Source organism: Scatophagus argus, chromosome 15, assembly GCF_020382885.2.
Source record: "Scatophagus argus isolate fScaArg1 chromosome 15, fScaArg1.pri, whole genome shotgun sequence".
NCBI lineage: Eukaryota > Metazoa > Chordata > Actinopteri > Scatophagidae > Scatophagus > Scatophagus argus.
Window position 1 is genome coordinate 16,465,006 of NC_058507.1, and position 23,341 is coordinate 16,488,346.

General features: G+C 40.2%; 1 protein-coding gene across 4 annotated transcripts in view; it reads left to right on the top strand.

The window, feature by feature from the left end:
• Window positions 1-23,341, top strand: part of LOC124071700 (apoptosis-stimulating of p53 protein 1-like) — a 40,947-nt gene that overhangs the window by 900 nt on the left and 16,706 nt on the right. The window contains exons 1-4 of one of the 4 annotated variants that reach the window (XM_046412470.1): window positions 6,256-6,525; window positions 9,838-9,985; window positions 11,482-11,589; window positions 13,859-13,920. In XM_046412470.1, the coding sequence (XP_046268426.1) occupies window positions 6,415-6,525; window positions 9,838-9,985; window positions 11,482-11,589; window positions 13,859-13,920 (429 nt within the window). In that variant the 5' untranslated portion in view covers window positions 6,256-6,414. Of the gene's footprint in view, window positions 1-6,255; window positions 6,526-9,837; window positions 9,986-11,481; window positions 11,590-13,858; window positions 13,921-20,889; window positions 21,156-23,341 lie in introns of those variants that run through there. The other 3 variants (XM_046412472.1, XM_046412471.1, XM_046412473.1) reach the window with 3 other exon arrangements.

Consider the following 23,341-nt stretch of genomic DNA (forward strand, 5'->3'; position numbering starts at 1 on the left):
AACTCTATCAATTAGACAAATTTAAAACAACACAGTCGGAAGTTAATAACAATGTGTGTGTTTCAGCGTTCAAAGTTCGCCTATCGACTGATTCAATTATTTTAAAACGTCCTCCGTTTTCTACTATTATGTTTGATAAAGGTGGTTCTAAATTCTGTGGTCTTTTAAGTTAAATGTTGTGAGATTTAGATGCTAGACATCTTTTAGGTTGAATACAAGTAAGCCTATTTTTGTGTGTGAAGTTTTGGAAGACCTATCACATATATTTGTACTTTACACATACATATATCTCCGTATATATGTGGCAATGTGCGATTTTCACTGTCCATCATGTTCACCAGTGGGGCTTTTATTTTGAAGATTTCAGTCAGAAGGATGTCTTTACACTGACTGTAGAGCAATTGCTTATCCATAATTGGTGGCATCTATACATCATGCATTCATGCACTGCTGTTCGGCGCAATTAGTGAATCTGAATAGTAATTAACTGAATATTATGTTTTCTGGGGAATAGAAGACGATCAGTGGCTGTTTGCAACACACACACACACACACACACAAGTTTGCATAGATTACTGCTGAAAAGTTTATTGTCTCTTACAAGCAACTTTTCCATCTTGCCCTTCCCTCCTAACCCTCACTCACCCACCCACACACACACGCACACATACGCAGTCAAAGCAGTACACTGAGGCTGGGTTGGGCTTCTGTCAGCTCTAGACAATACACTGAAGATATAGAGATGTGTTTACTACAGTGTGTGTGTGTGTTTGTGTGGGAGAGACATCCTGAATGTCCTTCCTCGTTCAGGCCTTTTCTTCATCCTTTTTTTCCAGAGTATAGGGAGTTTTAGACTCTACCATTGTCTACAAATTGTCCACAGCTTTGTGAGCCTCAGTCCCGACTCCCTTTGTGAAAGTTTTTTGCTTAACGGTGCTATCAACAGTTATTCAGACTGCTGGGAAAACTGAAATTGACCCCTAAATCACTTTCCACACAGCTTTCCTCACAGCTTTGCCCTCACTTCTGTGAACAGCAGGCAGCTCACATGGTTGATACAGCAAATGCAAAACAGAGCATGATATCATCTGACAAGTTCTTCTGAAATGTTGAGCAGCCAACACATATTTTCCTGGACAGCTGGCAACATTGCTGCCATCAGTTCAGTTCCTGTTAACAAGATGGTTAGAGATCCAGGCTAAAACACATTATATCTATTAGCCATGTTAGCAGCATGACTCTATGGATGGCAGTGTCGGTCTGTCTTCCAATCAGCTGGTGTATCATTTCAGCTCAGACTGAAATATCTCATCAGCTGTTCTTTTAGTTAACTTAATGAATAGTCGTTGTGATATTTCACTTGAACAGACTTTCATTGTCTCCTGATGATGAATCCTTCTTCCATTGGTTGCCTGACTTCACTTATAGCGCCACCATGATGAGGTTCACATTTGTGGTTGAAATGTCTCAACAGCTGCTGTATCTACCATATCTGTATCTGTTTTCCTCAGGATGAACTGTAGGACTAGTAACTTTGGTGACTTCTCGTGTAGTGCCACCATCAGGTCAGCACTTTCGTTTATGGTCAAATATCTGTTAAATTAATGACATTTCCATCGACCGTACTTTGTGTTTCGTGTTCATTTGCAAATGTTAGCATGCTAACACACTAAATGGTGAGAATGGTAAACATCATACCTGCTAATCAACAGCACCTTATAGCAATTTGGAATATGTTGACATTTAGCTCAAAGGAGTTTTATTTTAGCTTCATTAGACCAACAAAGTTAGCCACATAGCACTTCAAATTTACAAAATAACTGCGACAATTAGTCACTTCTCAGTTCTGTTTCAACTTCAAATAGCATATGTACAACACTGAAATACAAAGTATGGTATATCAGCTAGGGAGGTACAACATATGTAGAACTGTGCTGGTCTGCCATAGTTTTCTAAAGGATCAAAAAATGAAAAAAGGTTTAAGCTAATTAAATATGTTGCAAAATTAGTGGAGCAGTGTTTTCATTAGCAGAGACAATTTATCATTAACATAAAAAATGCTTTCAGTGACTGATTTGTTTTGGCTGATGTAGAAAACTTAAGAGTCCAAGAAGACAAACAATCCAGAGACGTACACGATAGAGATACCGTATGCTGGTTCAGAAGTGTACAGATTGTTTCACTCTAAATGAGCTGGAAACTCGTGTTTCACTGGTCACATGCAGTTCCTATAGAGACAGTACAGAGTGGTGTGTGTGTGTGTGTGTTAGTGAGTGTTGTGAGTGTTTGGGCGTGGGCAGTGGGAGCTGGGGCGTCTGAAACGCAAATCACTTTCAGCTGTCACTCTGTTCCACTGTGCTCTGTCTCGTGCACACACACACACAGTGATAGTAACTCTGCCTACAGGGAAATTGGTTTTACTTTGGGGTTCTTTTTATCCACTCTGTAGTTTTCATTCATTTGCTTTACTCATGAACTTCAGACCGAGTAAAAAAAGTTTACCTTTGCATTCTCTCTGTGTTCATATATATTTATTTGTCCTCTAAGGACTTAACTGTGACACTACCAGTGTGTTACCAGAGGAAGTATTATTGTAAAGCTCATTGCACTCCTCGTTCATTGTATGTTGATTGGGGTAAAAGCGATAGCCCCGTTCCTAAAGTGTAATTGTAATGTAATACAGACTCATGCATATCATAAGTGTGTCTTCAAAGAGTGCTGCTTTATATTTAAGCTTGTAAATCCCTCCAGTTTATTAGCAGGTGTTACTTGAAGCTGTTGCACTGCAGGGACACTATGGCAGAGCTATTTTCTCCTCAGCATGTAATACTTTCCTAATTTTGGTTGCCATACTTTCTAAAAAGGTTGTCTTCCTCCGTGGTATTTAAAAGGCAATGCTTTCCCCTCAGTCCCACAATAGTCGCTATACTCGCTAATGATTCATCATTAACTAGTTATTTGAAATGTCACAGAAATTAAGTTAGAATTATGTGGGCAGAAGAGGAATTTATTTCAGGGACCACAACACATAGCAGGAGTCAGGACAATGGACTGGATTTGGGAAAAAAGCTACGAAGCAGACGTAACAACACTGTGACAGATGGAACAGACTGAAAACCATTTCACTCCCAGAGGACAGCTCTCCTGTATGGTTGGCACAGCAGGTGTAAGCACACTACAGCCCCAGATCCAAGCAGAGTCCACCTCCATTTAAAACTGATTTTCTGGCACATACAAAAAAAAAAGGCTACAGCAGCCTGAACTGTATCCAAGCATATCTATTACATAATTCATATTCAGAAATATGACACAGCCACTAATACGAAATTAGACCGGGACTGTCAAAGTCAAACCCTTTAATACGACCCCAAAAATGCATTCTCATATTAACGTGTACACGTGTCTTTGCTGTGCGAAAGCCACATCATGTCCTATCTAGACTGTTCAGCTACTTTCTATAACTCGATCCAGTCTCTCATACATTATTTCTTATTTCTTTCTTATCTTTTTTCTGATAAAGAATGTTCCTGAGGTTTTTTTGTCCCCATAAGACAAATCAACATTTATTACAGCAACTAATACAAATAGAAACTTTAGGGGTTTAACAAAGTTAGGCACCGATTCCAAAATTTACAGGTCCCATGAAAGATTACCAAAGGAGTTCGCAATTTACCAGTTTATTTAATCAAAACATGGTTTCACTCATATCCATATCCAAATCACCAACACCCTCTTATAAAATGATTTGAATTCTAGTTGTAATCTCTGCCATCTAAAATGTCTACAGCTGTCATCTCCCCTCTGTCCTGCTGTTATTACAGACATGCCTCGACTATAGCTGCAACCTCTTGACTCTATCATGAACTTTAGCTCATGGTGGTCCAGGGCTTATGGGAAATTATGTTTGTTATAGTACGCTAAACAGAAGTATTGAATAAACAAGGACATTAGATTGCCCTTGTCTGAAGAAATGGAGTGAAACACAGGACATGCTGTTGAGAAAGGCTCTGTTCAAAAGCTGGGTTGTCAATTTTTAGAGGTGTTACAGATGTTAAGGAGTTTTTGAATGTGTTTTTAAGCTTCTGGAGCAGGAACCTGGAAGTTTTGGTTTGACTCCAGTTCTCTACACATTTGTCCTTTCAGTGGGCAGCTGGTGACAGCTGATGAGTGTGATGTCATGGTCATATGACTTTTTCACAACTCCTGGTATGACTTATGGGAAAGTGACATTCACTCTGCTCAGCTGACCTTAATTTCCAGTTTTGAAAGTAAATGATTTTTTTTAAAAAATGTTTCAATTAGCCTGTATATGTATTTTTAAATCCCTGTACTGATTTTACTGTTGAAAGTCATTTTGTGTGTGTGTGTGTGTGTGTGTGTGTGCGTGTGTGAACTGACTGTCTCATGTGGTTGTATTGTCTGTTGTGGGTGGAAGTGCAGTACTGTCCCTACTGAAGAACTTGGAAGAACATTTTGTTTATAAAAATTCCAGTTCCTGCAGACACGGGGGCTCTTACAAGGCAGTACATCTGAAGTGCTTCCATCATTTATAACACTGCTTCTTCTCTGACGTTAAAGGTACAGTTTTGATATCTATCTGATGGTCACTGTTACCTCACCCTAAATTGCCCAATGATGCTCAAAAATTCCTATTTTTCATTTTAAAGTCATTGTGATGAGTGATGTCCTTTAGCTAAGCTTAGTATGAGGTCTCCAGGCAGCAGTTTTGAAAGGACTGTGGCACATAAATATCACTCAGATCCACTGTGACAACTAATCTCTGACTGAAAATTTATTATCGTATGTGAGCAGGAGCAACAAAGAGGTCAAGACTGAAGGGAAGAGGAATGGATGTAACTGAAGAGAGAGAGAATATAGGAGATTGTTTCTTGCTGAATTTATTTAGTCAGGACAGGACATATTAATGTAATGACAGTGGTAACGTACCTTCTGCTTCTCCTCTCTTTGTATGTGTCTGCACTGTGTACTGATTTTCTGTCAGGTCCAATACGTGCACTGTTTCGAGCACATGCAGCAAACATGTGACCTTGTGTGAGGCAGAGGGACAGCTCTTCAGCCAGTGTACCTCCTGTGTGTGTTTCAGTGTGTGTCACGCTGCAGTATATCAGTGTAGCCTGTGTAATCTCTATCCCCCCGTGCCAGCATTACCACTGCTGCTTCTGGACAGGTTCACTCCACACCACAGTGACCATCCAATCCATATGAATTATACAGATATATTTAGCTGGTATTAATGTTGATACTTATGCCAGCATCTCAGTACATAAAGAAGTAACATTTTCATGATTATTTCACATACATTGCAAGTTATCATGTCTGTCATTCAGAGTAGTTTTAAGATTTTTTCTTGTACTCTCACAGTAATTATATGTGAAACACAATTAACTTATTTATTTCAGACATATTTATAACAATCACATTCAAATAAAAAGCTTATCAATTATTATTTTTGAAGTAAAACTTAAAGTCTCTTGCCACGCCAGTATTGTGCCATTAGTGATTTTGTTAGTGAAGGTGTTGACCCTGAGTGACCCAGACGGCTCCAGCGCTGCAGGACTTAGAGCTAAAAATGAAGATCCGGCATCGGACCGTCTGGGACACTTTTAAGACAGTTCAGTTGTCACATGCTCCAACTAATCAAGAAGTTAGTGGTCAAATAATCCACATATCTGATTGTGTGTAGACTGCCAACTGGCAAGTGGCAACTGCAGACATTTGGTGTTGTGCAAGAGCAGAAGAGTTCAGCTTTTGTAAGAAAACATTTATTTTCAGTTATTCAGATGAGATAAAAAATATCTGCAAATATGCAGACTACATGAGTATGGGAATAAAAAGTAAGACAATACATATGTTTGAGCATGAACACGGAGTGGACAAAATAATAGAAACAGATCATACACGTAAACTTTATATTGTAGAAAATAATGTTATAAATTATATATAAGCCTGCCACTGGTCTCTGATAATTTTCTTTATCAATTCATCATTCTGACAATAAAAAATAGAACCAGCTCCATTGTATCAGAGGTGGACTGGACCATATCAGATTTTTAAGAAAAAAAAAAAAAAAGCAAAACAATATCAGCTCATTATCATGGACTGTGCCCACCAACAGGCATGAAAATTGACCGGGTTCCCGTCATCCTCTCCTCCTCACCCTCTCCTCATATTTACTGAAAGCCGACTCCCTCTCTCCTCCCCTCCTCCCTCCCTGACACTCACTCTTATATTTGTATTTCCTACCTTACACACACACACACACACACAATCTGACATTCACACATTTTCAAACACTCTTTCCTTTTAAGACAACATTTTCTCTGTCAAACACACACATGCACACACACTCATGTACGTACACTTTTGTGCGTGTTTTCGGTCGATGGTTTTCCAATGAGGCGTTTCTTTGGGCTGGTGTTGGACCGACTGCTGTTTCTATCTAAGAACCTCAAATTGAGTAAATGCAGGAATCAGAAGAGGAGGAAGCTGAGAACCAAACCTGTGGTGAGTGACAACAGAAGTGCTTCACTTTATTTTGACTCAGATATATTTATCACTAAAACATTGGCACTAGCTCTAGTGTGGATTTTGTCTTGTCATGTAGAAATATTTTGACCAACACAACTGGTCACTCCAACATCAGAGTGGAGGAACTGTATGTTTGCTGTGGTTTACTATCAGGCTGGAGCAAAGGGAACCCGGCTGGGGTTTCAGCTCAGAGGATGTATGCCAACCACTGTCCTGCCACCCTCCTACAATCAACACACTGTGTTGAAATTCCGTGCAGCAGCTAATAAGATGAACAATGTTGTGTTTTTGCAGCACACTAAGTAAGGGGAGGTTAGTCACTCTTGCCACAGAGTCTCGCTATCTGTATCTCTTCTTCTCTAATGCCTAAAATAGCCAGAGTCGCTCCATTCAACACCAGAGGCAGTTTTGGAACCACAACTCAATCTGCCTCTGTGTGTGTGTGTGTGTGTGTGTGTGTGCATGTGCTTTATGAGTCCTGTTCACTGATGGACAGAAAGACATTCATGTGAGTTTGTCATATTCATAATTAAAAATGATAACATCTAGTATGCACTTGTGACTTAATTTCCTATTTCACATCACATACAGTACAAGTTCAAATAGTTTCAAGTTTTTTGTAAAGGCTTTTGATTATGATAATTCAGGGCTATGAAACATTTTAGAAATGCAATTATATTGTCCATATGATGTTTTATTAAACAGTATTTTACATTCATGCCGTAGATACGGACACGATATGGAAACTAGTGGTAGAATAGTGGTCAAACTGCAATATAAGGTTTGATGTTTGGTACATCTGGCCTGCTTTTCGCCTATATAGTGTGGTCTTTTTATGGAGGGTTTATACCATAATCTACACTGGAGTGGCCATATTGAAACACCCACTGTGGGCTACCGTTCCCTCCATGACAAGTCAAAATGTCTGTTGTGAGAAAGGCTTTTAAACATGGTTAATTAACATTGATGGGAAACTCAAATTTCATTAGTGAGCACATTATCTCTCAGCTTATCAGTGTCGGGCATTAATATAAGTATAAGTAATTTAAATGTAACTACTAATTGACACTTGGAAACAATAATACATTAAGACAGATACTGAACAGCAGTGAAATTTAGTTTAGTTTATGTAAAGTTACTTAAGTCATGGCAGTTTAGCATGTTTCATGAAATGTTTTGTGCGGACGTCTAAATTTCACTGCTTTTTAGTATCGGTCTTAATTTCTTACTGTTTCCAAATGTCAAAGCATTTCATTTAGAGTACAAAATGTAAACTAATAGTGTGGAAACAAGAAACTGCCTCCATCCACATGTCCTTGAGCAAGATCCTTAACCAAAAAATGCTTTCAGTAAGTAGGAAAGTGCCTTTCACGGTAGCTGTGCCACTATTGATGTATGATTGTGTGCATGGCTGAATGTGACGTAAAAATTTCAAGGGCCTGGTGCAAAGTTCTATATATGCAGTGCATTTACCAGTGAAATGAAAGAAGTCAGAGGGTGTCCAGCTCCTTGGTTTAGTTCCACTGGCTGCTTTGATCTGTTCCCTCCAATGCAAAAGTCTTCGGGGTTTGTGTGTTATATGGGATAAAACCACAGTGTTGTGGATTGTCAGGGGTGCTCCTAGAGATTTGTCTGTTTTTGTTCTCTCAGGCAGTTACCCAATATGTTTAACAGCAGTATAGTAGAAGTTTAACCTTAAGTTTAAGTTTTTGGTCACTAAAACTTGTTCTATTGAGGTCTATTGAGGTTAGAATGACAAAATGTTATGCACGTGCTTCCCCAAAATGATTTCTTCAATTTAAGAACCTACACTCATGCTACAATAGTCCTCACTGTTACACATTTATTCTTTATTTAGTTATTCATTTTGATTTAAAGCAGTTGACCTGCATGATTGTGCCAGATATTAGAACATTTGTGGCACAACTACAGAGATCGAGTTCTCAACCTTGACAAATGACTGTGTGTGTGTGTGTGTGTGTGTGCACACTGCATTTATAGTGAATATTTTGTTTTGATAGTGTTTTAAAGAAATTCTGAGTATTTTGTTAATGAGAAAACCACTCTGAGTGATTTGATTATATAAAACACACATTCATCACTGCTAACAGTCCTACAGTGTGACCAGTGATATTTTGTACCCTGTGAAACAAACATTGCTGCCCTTGTGATTCCACGATTAGCCTACTTTAAGTGGTTTGTGGACTAGTAAAACCCCTACTGTCTTGTGTGTGTGTGTGTCTGTGTGTGTGTCTTTTGATATGCGTGTTTGTGTGTGTCTAATCCAGGCTTTAGAGAATGTGTCCCTGCTCAGTCTGTCTGCATGCAACCAGAGATTACTTCACATGATCTGGGACAGGTGTATAGAATGCTGTGGATTAGTGTACAGTATATATTTTGAGTGTGTGTCTGTGTGTATGTGTAAGGTGCACAAACTAGTGTGTGTGTGTGTGTGTCTGTGTGTGTGTGTGTGTGTGAGAGAGAGAGTGAGAGCGACAGAGACAGCAACGTTGAGATTAAAGTGTATCTCTATGTGTATGTGCGTCTTGGTTGGTCTGTGTGTTACTATCCCAGATTACCCTAAATTTATCTTTCAACTGCCGACTGACTATCTGACATGACATCACCAATGACATTGCCAGTGACATCACTGCTGATGACACAGGATGTCCTTTTCTGATTGCAGTTTAATCTTTTGGCTGCAGAATTTGGAGGATTTGATAACAAAATGATTTCAGAGGGGATCATTACTGCCGAGCTGATACTTTGAAGTCATCTATTGCTTTTTCAGATATGTCAAACCAAAATAAAAGCTCTATCATAATGAGTTCTGCAATGCTATTCTAGAATTTGCTCTTTTACTCTAAACTAAACTAACTAAAGACATATAAACATGATATCAGAATCCTAATGGCTAAATATGGAGGGATAAGATCAATTAAATTTAGAATTGTGTAGATTAGAGACATTCACATTCTCTGTGTTAATGTATCTAAAAGTATCCTCAACTGTCTGCAGAGATGGTATCTTCACTGTCTTTGTGTTTTCACCAGGATGTAATCTGAATGTGATCCTCCTCTGATCAGCCATGTTGCTTCCTATAATTGAGATAGGAGCAGGACTGAGTAATTTATCAGTGGATCAATGGCAGTTAGTTAAATGTTTGGTTAAGAGTTAAGTTGATTAGTTAGTCATATCTGTTCCCCATCAGCCATCATCATATTCCTGAAATGGTAAAATGGCAAATTTGTTTCATGACATTAAAAATGTTTGCTTTTATGGTTACAGGTCATCCTGACAGTTTACCTCAGTGACACCCAGCAGATGCTGACTGAGGTCCCAGTTACTCCGGCAACCAGAGTGATTGACGTGGTCGAATACTGCAAAGAAGCTGGCGAGGGGGAGTGTCACCTGGCTGAAGTATGGAGTGGACATGGTGAGTTCATCCACACATCCAACCATCCTTCTACATTTCTAATTACATTTTGAAATTTTTAAAAGCAACTAAAACAAAGCGTGAATCAGAAGCAAAGGATAAGAATAAAAGGAAAGGTAAGAGAAGTAAGGGGCCATTGTATTAAAAAAGTATTAATATATGCAGATGATAAACCGATAAACATAAGTCACTTTGTTTATCATCAGTTCCTCTGAAGAGTCATGATAACACACAGGTCTGTCTACACAACAAGTCACCAACAGACTGCTAGGTAATAAGCTTGTCATACTGACATATTAATTAAATAAAATTCTAATTATTGCGGATATTTTTCTGTAGCCAGACATGTAATTCAGTACATGTACTGTAAACACACATACTTCATCACCATTGCTATAATTACTATAGACACCCTTGTGACAGTGCTGTGAGCATTAGAGTAGTTACAAGATTATAATCTGTATTTATACGACAGGATAATCACAGTGTGATTCTGGCCTAGATCACATGCTTTGAAACTAAATAAACAAACTAAACAAAGTCAGACATATATCCTGGCTGTAGCACGCGAGATCAATCAAGCACTAAGTGCCTGCTGTATACTGCATGCCACTGTAAACTTGAATGGACCAGTCCATCACATGCAGACACTGAGTGCTACTGTGTCCATTAAAGTGTGGCCTACATTCATTCAGTCACAGCTGCTGAGGTAGTGATCCAGATAACAACACAGTGTGTCTGTGTCGCACTGTGGTGTGACTGAGCGGTCAGACAGACTATAACTGGCTCTGATGCTATACTGTTTCTTACAGGGTGACACTGTGAGGCAGCACATAATAAATTATGGTGTGTCAAAGTGTTGAGGCTGCGCCTCAAGGCCACAACTGGCCTCACGACTGCTGTGTGTGTGTGTGTGTGTGTGGCCACTAAGTCATTGTACATACTTAGTTATTTTGCTGGGAAAATATTGCTGCTGGGTTTTTGAAAACAGCAGAATAGCTCAACCTCTCCATTTCAGTTTTCCTGTTTTAATCATATAAATGTGTGAATGTTGACATCTTTGGAACTTAAGTATACACGCTAGAAAAATAAAATGTAAATCTGTGCATTCAGACAATGTTTGGCTGTACCGTAGGAATTGTAATGTAAGTTTGTAATGGTTATTCTGCTGACACACAGTGAGATGGATTTGATATAAAGGGTATGATCATATTACTATAATAGTGATTATATTAAAATTAGATCTGGTATTATAATTTTAGCCAGCCCAAGATGTTAGAGAGTGAATATTAACCTATCATTTATTTCAGACAACAAGTATCGATGGTAAATGTGAACATATGCTGTTAAAAAGGACTCCAGGTTGATGTAAGCGATAGTAATTGAGTGTGTATGATAACCTAATGTATGAATCATCTCTTCTTGGCATCTGTGGGTAAATCAGCTCATTCTCTAATAGCCTGGCTAACGTTTTCTCACACTCTGTCGCTCCTCAGAGCGAGTTCTCCCTCCAGAGTTGTTATTGTTGGATCTCCTCCAGCAGTGGGGAGCCAGGAGGCCGGAGGTCAGCTTTTACCTCAGACACTGCCCCTCCTGGACACAAGGTACAGCAAAACAAGCACACATACATCTTGATTCTGCACAAGCTTCTTTTATGAGTGTGAATAGCTGACTGACAAGAACAGCTTTCAAATGGACTCATTTTTTTTTCTTCAGTAGTGACCATCATTCACTTTCATGTAGAAGGCACAGAGAGCCAGTGGTGTGTATAAGGTTTAGAGGTGAGGTCAGGGCCTCGGTCAGTAATTAGCCAGATAAGATGATTAGCGTTACATAACACTGACAGGACAAACATGAAGGGGAGGGGCAACACAGACAAGGACAGAAAAATGTTTGCTCTGCTGTATTTATGTCAGATCAGAATGCATTCTCAGTTAACAATTTAAAATATATCACTTCATGGTTAATGCAGCATTTATCCTAATCAGCCATTGTAAAGGGTTTTCGTTTCTCTGTTGGGCAAAGAATGAACAAATGATGACAAGTGGATTTCTGTCGTAACAGTGTCAGTGTGCAGACGCACTGGTGTGTTGTTGTGTCTGTCTGTGCTCCCTGCAGCGACAGGACAACCTCACCACCTGCTGGTACATTCCCTTCTCTCCTCTATTCGTTAAAAGCACAATTATCATTCATTAGAATCTCATTATTATGGTATGCTTTTGAACTGTGAAGTGCACTTTGATTAGATAATAAATTAATCATAACACTTTAGCCAGATTTTTTTAAAAACGTATCATAGAGGCCATTAAGGTTTCCCATATGTATGTTTTGATTATGTATTATAATATCTGAACTTCACTACCTGTATCTAAACCTTTGTTTAAACTGTTTAGGTTACATCTGTTCTTTTTGCTGGTAAACGTTCTGTCAGTAGCAAACAGATTTTGGTTTCTGTCCCTGTCGTTTTTCATCCAGCCAGCAGATCTGTAAGATAAAAAAGAGCAGAGGTTCATTTGGCTGCTTGTTTGGAGGGGGGGGTTGGGATGGGGGGTGAGGTTGCTGTTCCCTTGATCACCGTGTTTCCAGCACCACAATATACTACAAACGTGATTCTGATAAGAATGATTGCCATGCAGCAAACAGCCATCAGTACATTTGAATTTACATGCAGTCACATCATCAGTGGTAATGAGGGACTGGCTGATTGATGCCGCCCAGCAGTTTGCTGCCAGTTTGTGTTTAGCTCTTCATCTGTTCTCATAAAACAGACCCACAGCAACACACTACCCTAATGTATTACCTCCTCCCAGGCTAATTTAACTCTAGCTACCCTCTGCGGCTTACTGAAGGTGCCTGTTTGAGTTTGTGCCTACCACACAAGCACTTGGCCTTCCTCTTAGAAGTTTATATTGCTTTCCTACATCACCAAATAATCAGTCCTGCGATGGGGAGTGAAATGTTCTTATTGGGATGGAACAGAGCTAATTAATTAGTTGTGAGTGAATTCAGGCGCACCTCATCTAGTGATGATATATTCCTCCCTGTGTCCATAAATTACTGTTGATTATTACTGTGTTAACGATTCCTGTGTGACAGCTGCTCTGTACATCTGCAGTGATTAAATAGCTTCTCAGCTGGATGGGATTACTGTTTTAAGTTCTCTGTTGATTGTAAGATACTATTTTACTACTCATCCAGATGTTAAGAATTTTATCAACTGCTCTATTGACTGGAGGTGAAACTTAGAGCTGTCTAGGATTAGTCCAGACTAAACCTGTCTAGTCTTACTAGAATTAAAAGCAGTGATGCTATATAGCTTATAATCTGAGAGAAAGACAACTTTATTCAAATGACATTTCTTTTCAGGTTTCTTTAAGATGTTTTTGATCTTATGTTGGAAACACAAAGCCATACACACTGTTTAGCCTGTGCAGAATCAGTCTTGCTGTACTCCCTTACCCTCTGCATTCTCAGTGCTGTAATAGCAGTTGCAATAGCAATAGCAAGTTGCCAACACCATCTTCTGCATCCTTAGCAAGAATAAGAAAGACTGTAAATAAGGACAGTGCTAAAAGGGATATATAAGCATAATAACACTCACACTTTTAAATAGTGGCAGGAATAATGGAAGAGAAAGTGGATTTTCACACTCTATGGCCAATGTTCATTTATCTTCGAGATAAAGCACACACTGGGTTTAGTGGTTAATTAAGGTCAAGGCCCTCTTCTCTCTCTCGCTCTCTTTGTGCACGAGCGTGCGTGTGTGTTTAGCAGCCTACTACGCCATAAGACTCAACTCATCCCTGTCCATTTCTTTTTTTTTTATTTCAATATCTCTGCTTAGATGGCTTTTCATTGTTCATTTGTATGCAGGAAGTCAGCGGCCTTTGGAGCCGAGCTGGACCACAGAAGCAACAGAGAGTGCTAATGACACGGTAGGTGGCCACACACGCAGCGCATACACACACACACACACACACACACACTGGAGCTGAGCTGGGCTGGGCTGGGCTGACGGCGTAGGACTGACTGTGTTATGCATCTGTAATTAGTTCAGTCTGAACACCCAGGATCTATTATACATTGTGCATATAAGAAGCTCAACATTACAACACATAACCATACTGTTGAAAGCTTAAGTATGTCTCCAAAACAGTATGCTTGTATGATCATGGTAAAGGCCTGTATCTAAAATGTATGTGTAAGATTTTTATTCTACCCACCTAAAGTTATGTTTAAGTTGTATAGTGCTTATGAAAAATCAGATTTAATGTATTCATAAAGCTTCATATACAGAATTCCAGCATCTTTTAGCCTTCAAAAACCAATATCAAACAAACCCTTTGATTTACCCATGGGATATTAAACCCATCGCCTACACAAGCCCCACTAAAGCTGCAAATATAATATTTCAAAGAACTGTTTGACATTTTGGGTATTATGCTTATTTGCTTCCTTTGTGGGAGTTAGGGAGATACCAAAGTACCAATTCCACTTTCAAACCTTTGCCTTCAGTGTGAAACTACATCAAGGATACAGTTTGCTTCCATAATGACCGGAAAGTGTTGGAAACAGATAGCATGGTTGTGTCCAAAAAGAACGCCCATCTTGAAAAACCTCCCTCTACATCTGCAACCTGTCATTTTTACACCTTGGTTTTTGTTTGGATGAAGCAACGTGTTCATAGCGAGCTTTATAGAAACTAGAAGGAGGATTATATTGCCTTTGGACAGAGTCAAAAATTCAGTACACACACACACACACACACACACACACACACACACACAGTATATTGTAGCCTATATATACAGCATTTGAAAGACAAAGAGTAAAGAATTGCAGAATTAGCTTTTGTCACTAGCCTGACTACTTGCTGTTAGCTAACTCAAGGAAATTCAATCGAATGCAACTGGACTTAGTTATTTGGACTTAGTTATATTTCAAGTCCAGTTGCATTCGATTGAATTTCCTTGAGATAACCATGACCTGGATGAATGAGAATATTCACAGGCCTGTTAGCTAACCACTTTTTTTTTTCTTTTTGCTAGGTCGCAGTTACCTTGCAAAATAATGAGTCATAGAGTAAAACGAGCAGATGACTTCATGGTAACAGCTTTTTATTTATCATTAAGAGCTATTTTCAACCATTGCAGCTATTGTATTTGACTCAGACTAGACGCTTGCTTTGTACATGATGGTTAGGCCTCGGTTAGCCAGTCACCAAACATGTTTGTGTGTGTGAATGTGCGTAGTTGTGTTGGTCAGTCTGCTGCTTAGTCTGCCATTGTATATGTGTGTGTGTGTGTGCGTTCATTTGTGTGTGTTGGTCAGTCAGTGAAGGTAGGATTAGCTTGGTCCCATGACATAACCAGGCTAAGAGGATTGTTAGCTAGCCAAACAGCTCCTCCTCCTCTCTCTTCTCTTCTTCCTCTCACCTCGTGCACTCCTTCACAGTCGTCTTGAGGCTTTCATCTTTCTCTGTCCTCTACCTTTTCCATTTGCTTTCGAGCAAAAACAAAAAGTGTGAAGCAAGGGCGGCAGGAGCGTGGGGGTGAGTTCTGGAAAAGTGTTTGTTTCTGTGGGTGTTTGTCTGTGTGAGTCTGTCTGTGAAGTTCAAAAAAGTGAGTGTGTGTGTGTTTGCTTTACACATTCTACCAACCGTACACACTTTAGCTTTCTCCTCACATCAGCTGTTCATGCATAATAGAACAATTGAAAAGCTGGAAAAAAAGCTGGTGACTTTGAAATGTGTTTTGTGTGTCTAAGTTGTCTCTGACCGTGCTTTGCTCTCTTTTCTTTTAAGTTTCTTAAAGTTATTGTCTGACTTTGTGTCTGTTCATGATCCAGACCACACTCACATACACAACGAACTGCTTGACAAGCAGCTTGACTATGTGTCATGTGTCGGGTGGGATGGTTGGCTGTGTGTTTCTGTGAGCATGTGCGTATGAGTGTGACACAGTTAGAATACAGTGTGTGTTTAGGTCAGTGTGGTTTATGAAAACTGGAGGCTGTGTGAAGGCAAGGTGCGGCCTCTTTTGGTGTGTTTGGCCCCAACAGTGTTATTTTGTCTTTGTGTGTGTGTGTGTGTGTGTGTGTGTGTGTGTGTGTGTGTATGTGAGTTACTTAGAGATGTGGATGCATGACTCCAAGTCAGGGTGCGACTCTGGCCTCTGTATAATCATATCCAAAAGCTCTCACTTACACTTACACATACACACACACACTCAGAGACACATCCATACCCACCAGATAATGTTTCTTCTAGAATGATGTAAACTTGACAGTGCTGACAGTGTGTGTGTGTGTGTGTGTGTGTGTGTGTGTGTGTGTGAGAGAGAGAGAGAGAGAGAGAGAGACAGAGACAGAGACAGAGAGCATAAGAGGGAAATGCTTTTTTTTAGTCACAGGAGTTTTTTTAGATGTGTTATTCATCACTCTTTTCAATACTAGTCATGTTATTGTACTTGTGGCTCTGCTGAAATCTGGGATACGTCAGTCTTCCCACTTGGCTTTCAACAGGAAACCTGACTGTGCTGATGTCATTCCTTCACTCAGAAAAGTAGTGGGACTGGGGTAGTGGAAGGATAGTATGATGAGTATTAATGATACATGTGTGAGGGGGCCCTTCGTGAGTGCGCTACCCTTTCATGGCTGGCACCATTTACAGTCTTTGTCTGGGACCCACTCACAGCTACTTTCTCACTACTTGCAGAGCTAATTGACCAGCTCTTTCTTAATATTATTACTGCCAGCTGTTGCCGTTTCTCACTGGAATTCTGCATGACATGTAGTTAGCTAGAGCTGACAGATGTAGTAAAAACATTTTGAAAATATCAGGATGAGTGTCAGATACAAACCTACCTCTAAAAAACTATTTTTACTGGTTCCCAGCAAGTTGTTTGTAAGCAGGAAATTTATTTGTGACGTTTCCATCAGCTTCAGCTGTGTATTTAATGCTAGTTAGAAAATTTTAGCACACTGACGTGTGGAACTAAGATGACAGCCATGGTCGATATTATAGCTGCTAAATCGCAGCACGTTAGCAATGTCTTGTAAGCAGACTACTCTACTGTAAAGAGAAGAAAAGAAAAACAATATCAGGTGGGGACGTGTAGTTTTTGTATATCTTTACTGTAATGTTGAATTTTACGTAGTTCCCGTTGCCCAACATCGGGGCTTTGCAGACATTGAAGAGGAGCTGTGTTTTCCTCTGGTGTGTGTGGGCTCTGTCAGTCAAGCAGCAGTTCTGTACCAACATTCTCTCTTTCCCCTCTCCAGCGTCCTATAAAGCTCACCCTTAACCTCAAACTGAACATGGGGACTGGCACATTTTCTGAGTGAACACACGAGCACATGTACAAAATTGATTCTGTTGATCCAGCTGCGTCAAATGACCCTTCCAGCTCCCTGTGCAGGCACTGCTGAGGGATATATTAAAAAGTCAGGTGTGTCTTTGTGAATGTCTTTGTGTGCTCTTGACAGAACACACATGTCAGGGGTTGTGTTGACAGAGATTAAGATTATTTTCACTATATATCGTCATTAGAAATACCTCTGTTACATGGTAGTCTGGGATCGGGGATGTTGGAACATAGAAAACATTTCAAGAAACAAGTTATCTTAAAATGAAGGATGAAGGACTATTTTTGCATTTGTTAATATTATTTGTAGTAGCTGGAAGAAAGTCCCTGTTTGAGTGAAGTCTGCGTGGAGATGTGTTGCCTCACAATTCAGAGTATTCCCTAAATCCAGCTGGTTGTTCTGTTTTCGCTCCTAAATTCTGCTGAATGTGTTTGCTGCTTTACCCAAGGACACTGTCAGAACACACAGGATGTTGATGGACAAGCTGTCTGAGGTTCAGAGATGTGACCTTTCATTTACACGATGGTGCTAGTACCCAGCAGGCCACCCTGCTGTGTGAATGTTAGTCGTTGGAGCAGTTCTGATAACACAGGTTTCCCCTTTGGTCCAGCTGGGACTGCAGGAATGTCTGAAGGCTGTTATTGTAGATTAGGAGGAATATTTTTACTGGAGGCGTACAGCAGATGTGAAAGGGATGGGTATCATTACTGATGGGATCTATGATCAGAACAACATGTCTGTGTGTATGTGTGTGTGTGTGGAAGAGAGAGAGAGAGAGAGAGAGAGAGAGAACATACACACTGTTGGGAAATGTAATACTTACACACTGAGAAGGTCAAACATCCCCATGTGCTTCAGATTATAAGCGTGATCCCGACATATGTGCAACCGCAAAGATCAGCTTGCAACAGCAACACGAGAGGGCTCTTGGTAACGTTACAATGTAGTTGTTCTGAACAACTAGCAAGTTATATTAGTCATGTAATTGCTCCGTTGTACAGTTATTGCAAAATGCCTTGAAATAAGTTGAAAACTTGTTGACACCACTTCTGTGGCAGAAGGGTTTAGCTGGAATTGCATTCAAAATAGAAGCACTGAAAAAGAAGAAAAAGGGCTTCTTAAAGCAATGTTACCTAGGATATCTTGCATATTACTTTTTGTCATCATCCAAAATATTTTCAGTCCCTTATGGCACTGAGAAGCAGCTCTAGTAATGTTGCTGGATTAAACTTCAACTAACAGCCTAATCAGAGGCTCTAACATGCCCCAGTTGTCATAAAATATGCCAGTTTTTTAGCTTCCGACTGGAGAGTTTTTTTGTTCTTTGTATTCATGAAATATATTAATGTGAAGTGGGACATGATGATGTTATATTAAATTGAGCTGTGTATGCCCGGTGGTTCGACAAAACAATTTGGCTCCTCAAAGCCCAGATGATTCAGTATGTTCTGTATTGAGAACATGTGTGCCTCACATCTTCTGTTTTATGATGAGGCTTTTTAGTTTAGCCAAGACCACTGTTACTGTATTGAAAAGGAAGTTGTCCAAGTAAAGCTCCCGTAAGTCTTGGATAATGTTAAAGTAAACACCGAACAAATGGAATACTTCACTATGGAGTTATTACTGGAACTGAAATAAAGCAACTTTCAATCTAGTTAGAATGAAATGACACGTCAGTCATCAGTCCTTGCATTTTGCACTGTGAAGCCTACCCAACTCTCTGCTCCCTGTCAACTTCTGCTTCTTCTTCTTCTACTAGTTGCAGCAGACTGGACACAGCAACGGCTTCCCTGTCAATGTCTATACTAATTGGAGTACAGTAAGAGCTAATTTACTGGAATGAAGCTTATAACATTTAGTCAAGGAGCTCTGACGGAGTAGCCTGAATTATCACCGGCTGCCCGTAACAGTTTATTTCTGTTAAAACAAGACCCACAACACTGAGCATCATCAGTAGTATTTCACATGTCTGTGTCCAGTTCCTCAGAACGCATTTATTCTTAATGAGTTCACATTTTGATCCTTTAGATCGATGATATGAGACATGTTCACATCCTGTTGTTACAAAGTTGCTGACACTGCACCGAGCAAATTTGCTTATTGGAAACAAAACTGTAACACTGTACCTTCTAATATACAATTATATCTTGTGCAAAGTCATATTTGTCACTCATGGGGCCCATGATGTGCAGGGAACACGAGGATGATTTTGATGTGTTTTCCTCATTTTTAGTTTCAGCAGAATTTTCTTGTTTAAAGAGCTGTTGGTTTTCCCACAGTCATCATAAACAAGAGAGTTTTAGTAGTTTTAATAAATAGTAATGATTGTTTGGTGGAGTAAATGCTAAGAACCTGAAAAGAGTCCAATTCTGAAAACTACTTGAGTTTGAGCATATCAGCTTCAGCCTTTCAACATACTGAATCTTCATGAAAATGTCCTCCATATTCAATATTACTACTAATACTCATAACAATAAGTTGCATTTAGCTCTAAAAACATAATGAACCGCTGTTAGCAGCCCTGCATTTTATATCCAGACAACACACTCAAAGCCCGCTGACCCCCACAGATGTCTGCACCCAGAACAGCAGCACTGGCGGAAACTCTGCTTTCATTACTGTGTGTCAGTGTTTATTTGAGTGAGACAGATGTGTATGTCTGTTTCACAGAGAGAGAGAGGGAAAATGTGTGACACAGCAGTTAAGTCACATGTCACTGTGTGTGTGTGTGTGTGTTGCTGAGTGAAACAGAGAAAATGAGGATGATATGACGCAGCAGGAGTCAGCTGTTACTCTAGTGTTTGTGTGTGTGTGCGTGTGTGTGCATGTGTGTGTGTGTGTGTTCTTCTGTGTCTCTGGATGCGTCTGGCAGGAATGTGTGCCATGAAATCGCCATGCACGCTGCCCCGGCCATTAATCTGCCAGCGTTATCACCATCGACATCATCTTCCTGCATAACACACATCTGGAGTTGGAAGCAGAGGTTGATTGAGAGCAGCTTGTGGTGCAGTGATTTCCCTTCTGAGAGAAAATGGGAGAAAGAAAGAGGGAGGTGTGAGGGAGGGAGGGAGAAGGGGATGTCGCTGCAGCAAAAAGCTAGCTGCAGAGGGATGACAAGGACTGAGAGAAAGAGAGATGAAGGAGTGCAGATACAGAAATAAATGAGGATTAAGAAAGGAGATGTGCAGAAGAAGGGAGGTAAAGAGATAAACAGAAGAATGAGAGAGATCTAGAGAGATGATGAGAGGTGTGAGGGGAGATGGAGGTAAAGAACAATTTTGCTGTAGAAAGATGGAATGATGAAGAGAAAAGTGTATAAAAGGGGTGGAGGTGATGATTTTCCCTCTTTTGTAGAGCACTTTTAGGTTCACATGTTTGTTTACAGTCGTAATTGAATGCAGTGTCACATCAGTGTGCTTTACACGTCATATGAGAACACACCAATGCTGAAGAGAGAGTTTGTATGAGAGAGAGAGAGAGAGAGGTGGGGGTGTGGAGAGAGCGTGGGCCGAGCGAGAGAGAGAGACAGAGAGGGAGAGGGAGAGAGTGTTGTAAATCACAGCACATCACCGGGCGGACGAGAGGGAAAGTTGTGATAAGGATTGCTCTCGTTTCCCCCTTCCAAGCTTTTCTCTTTCAAGCCACCGGCAATTTTTCCACCTGAAACCATAAAGGGCTGCTGTTTCTCTGAAGGGCTGTGAGGATGGAGTGGAATGAGGTGGATTTGGTGCAGGAATTTACTGTTGAAGGACAATGCAGCAAAATTAAAGTCCGCTCCTGCAGGATCACATGGGACAGCCTGCAGGTAAATACAGCACAGCGGGAGGCTGATAGAAACTGCATGGTAATGTCAGCTGGGGGCTCGCAGCAGCACAGTCCGCAGGATGTTGTACTACAGAGTGTTAACAGCATGAGCAGCAGAATACATGACACAGATGTTAAGTGTCGGGTGGCCTGGTAACTTTTCAGTATCTGTAGGATACATGTCATCATTAGAAATATGGACACAGCAGCACCTGGAGGACATAAACTTCACTGACAGACAGTTGCATGCAATAACCACAATAGCCACATACCTTTCAAATATTGTTTTGAAAGCATCAGGAATCGAGGCTTTGTTACTAGCTGGAGTTAAGTGACAAAAAGCAAAAAGGTGTCGGCATTTTAGTCTTGCAAGCATGTCAAGCCACTAATTTATACTTTGTGTTGGAAATTTAAATACATAACTTTGAAACACTTCATCTGAAGAAAACATCCATCTGAATTAATGTGGTTTGAATCCCCCCCTTTGAAAATTTCACTAGATAATTTCAAGTTTTGCAAGCTTGATTTCAAATGTATTTTTTTTTTAAGGTAAATTCAGACAAAAAATTGTATCATTTGTTATTGTTTATTTGTTTTATCATTTTCACATTCACATATTATCTACTAATGGTGTTTTGCTTCCATACAGGTACAGATCCAAATTATTTCATTGTATTGCATCATTGGATGAATAAGTTGTTTGATGATACGAACATGGACTAGGTGACTTCTCTAGAAACAGATGTACATTTATTGAAGGCTGTTTTGGAAATCCTGTTTTATTAATCTTTCTATTAACCACTGCATCACTGCTCACAAAGATTCCAATCGTAGTGCCTGCTCTCCTGCAAGGTGACAGCACCGTAGCAGAGTGCATTAGCAGGAGATCAGCTTGTATCTGCAGACTCCTCACAAATGCACATCAAAATGAGGATCTGCAGAATCCCAAAAGTCAGCAGTTAGCTAATGACATGTGGAACCACTGACTGGAAAACCAGTGTAATGTGCATAAGGCCATCATGTAAAGTATGATGTGGTCAGCGTTATGTTGGAATACTGTGGTTCTGCATTATGTTTTTAAGAATTATGTAAGTCAGCCTGAAGTGAGGCGGTGATGGCTGTAGCACAGTTTGGCTATCAGTGTCATTAATCACTAGCACTCATAAGCACAGAACTAATGGTGCAGAGTTAGAGCTTCCTCTCCCCGAGTTGACATAAGGATGATTGGTTTAATTTATTTCACTGATTTCATCTCTAGGAATTGCCATAACCCTCAGGGCACAGTTCAGGGTAATGGAGTTTTTCAGCAGCCCCCTCCCTGAGTCCCTACAGAGACATGTGAAGATGTTTTATACTGTACATTATCCAAATTGAATGAAGCCTGGAATCCCTGGTTGTTTTGTGACCATTTCTCTCTCATCTCTGAAGAGAAATTGAGCTCTAAATGAACTCATTCAGCCTCTAAACTTTAAGGGCTCGACCCCTTATGTCCCAGTGACTACGGGCTTCTGTGAATATCTCCAGCTTCCATCTTCAACTGATGTTTCAAAGTGATGTTTGTTGGCAGTTCAAGTACCAACCAAGTTTATCAAGGTTTTAATGAAAGTTATGTTTTGAGGGCGGGCGGCACGGTGGTGCAGTGGTTAGCACTGTCGCCTCATAGTAAGAGGGTTCCAGGTTCGAATCCCGGTCTGGGCCCTTCTATGTGGAGTTTGCATGTTCTCCCTGTGCCTGCGTGGGTTTTCTCCAGGTTCACCAGCTTCCTCCCACAATCCCAAAAAACATGCACATTATGTTAGTTGGCTACTCTACATTGCCCCTAAATGTGAATGTGTGTGTCTTTGTGTGTCGGCCCTGCAATTGACTGGCGACCAGTCCAGGGTGTACCCCGCCTCTCGCCCGTAGTCAGCTGGGATAGGCTCTAGCTCCTCCCCGCGACCCTGACGGATAAGCGGTACAGAAAATGGATGGATGGATGGATGCTTTGTGGGTCAGAAAGAAACATTTGGACAGATTTCAATGTACGTTTGTTTTGTATTTTTCACATGTAATTGCAGTGTATTGGGAGGTTTGCAGCAGTTTTGTTGCTTGAAACTTGCTTTCTCCCATCACAAATAGAGACAACCAATTCTTTAAAACTGATTAACTCTGGAGTCCCTCAGGATTTCATTTGAGGTCTGTTTCTGT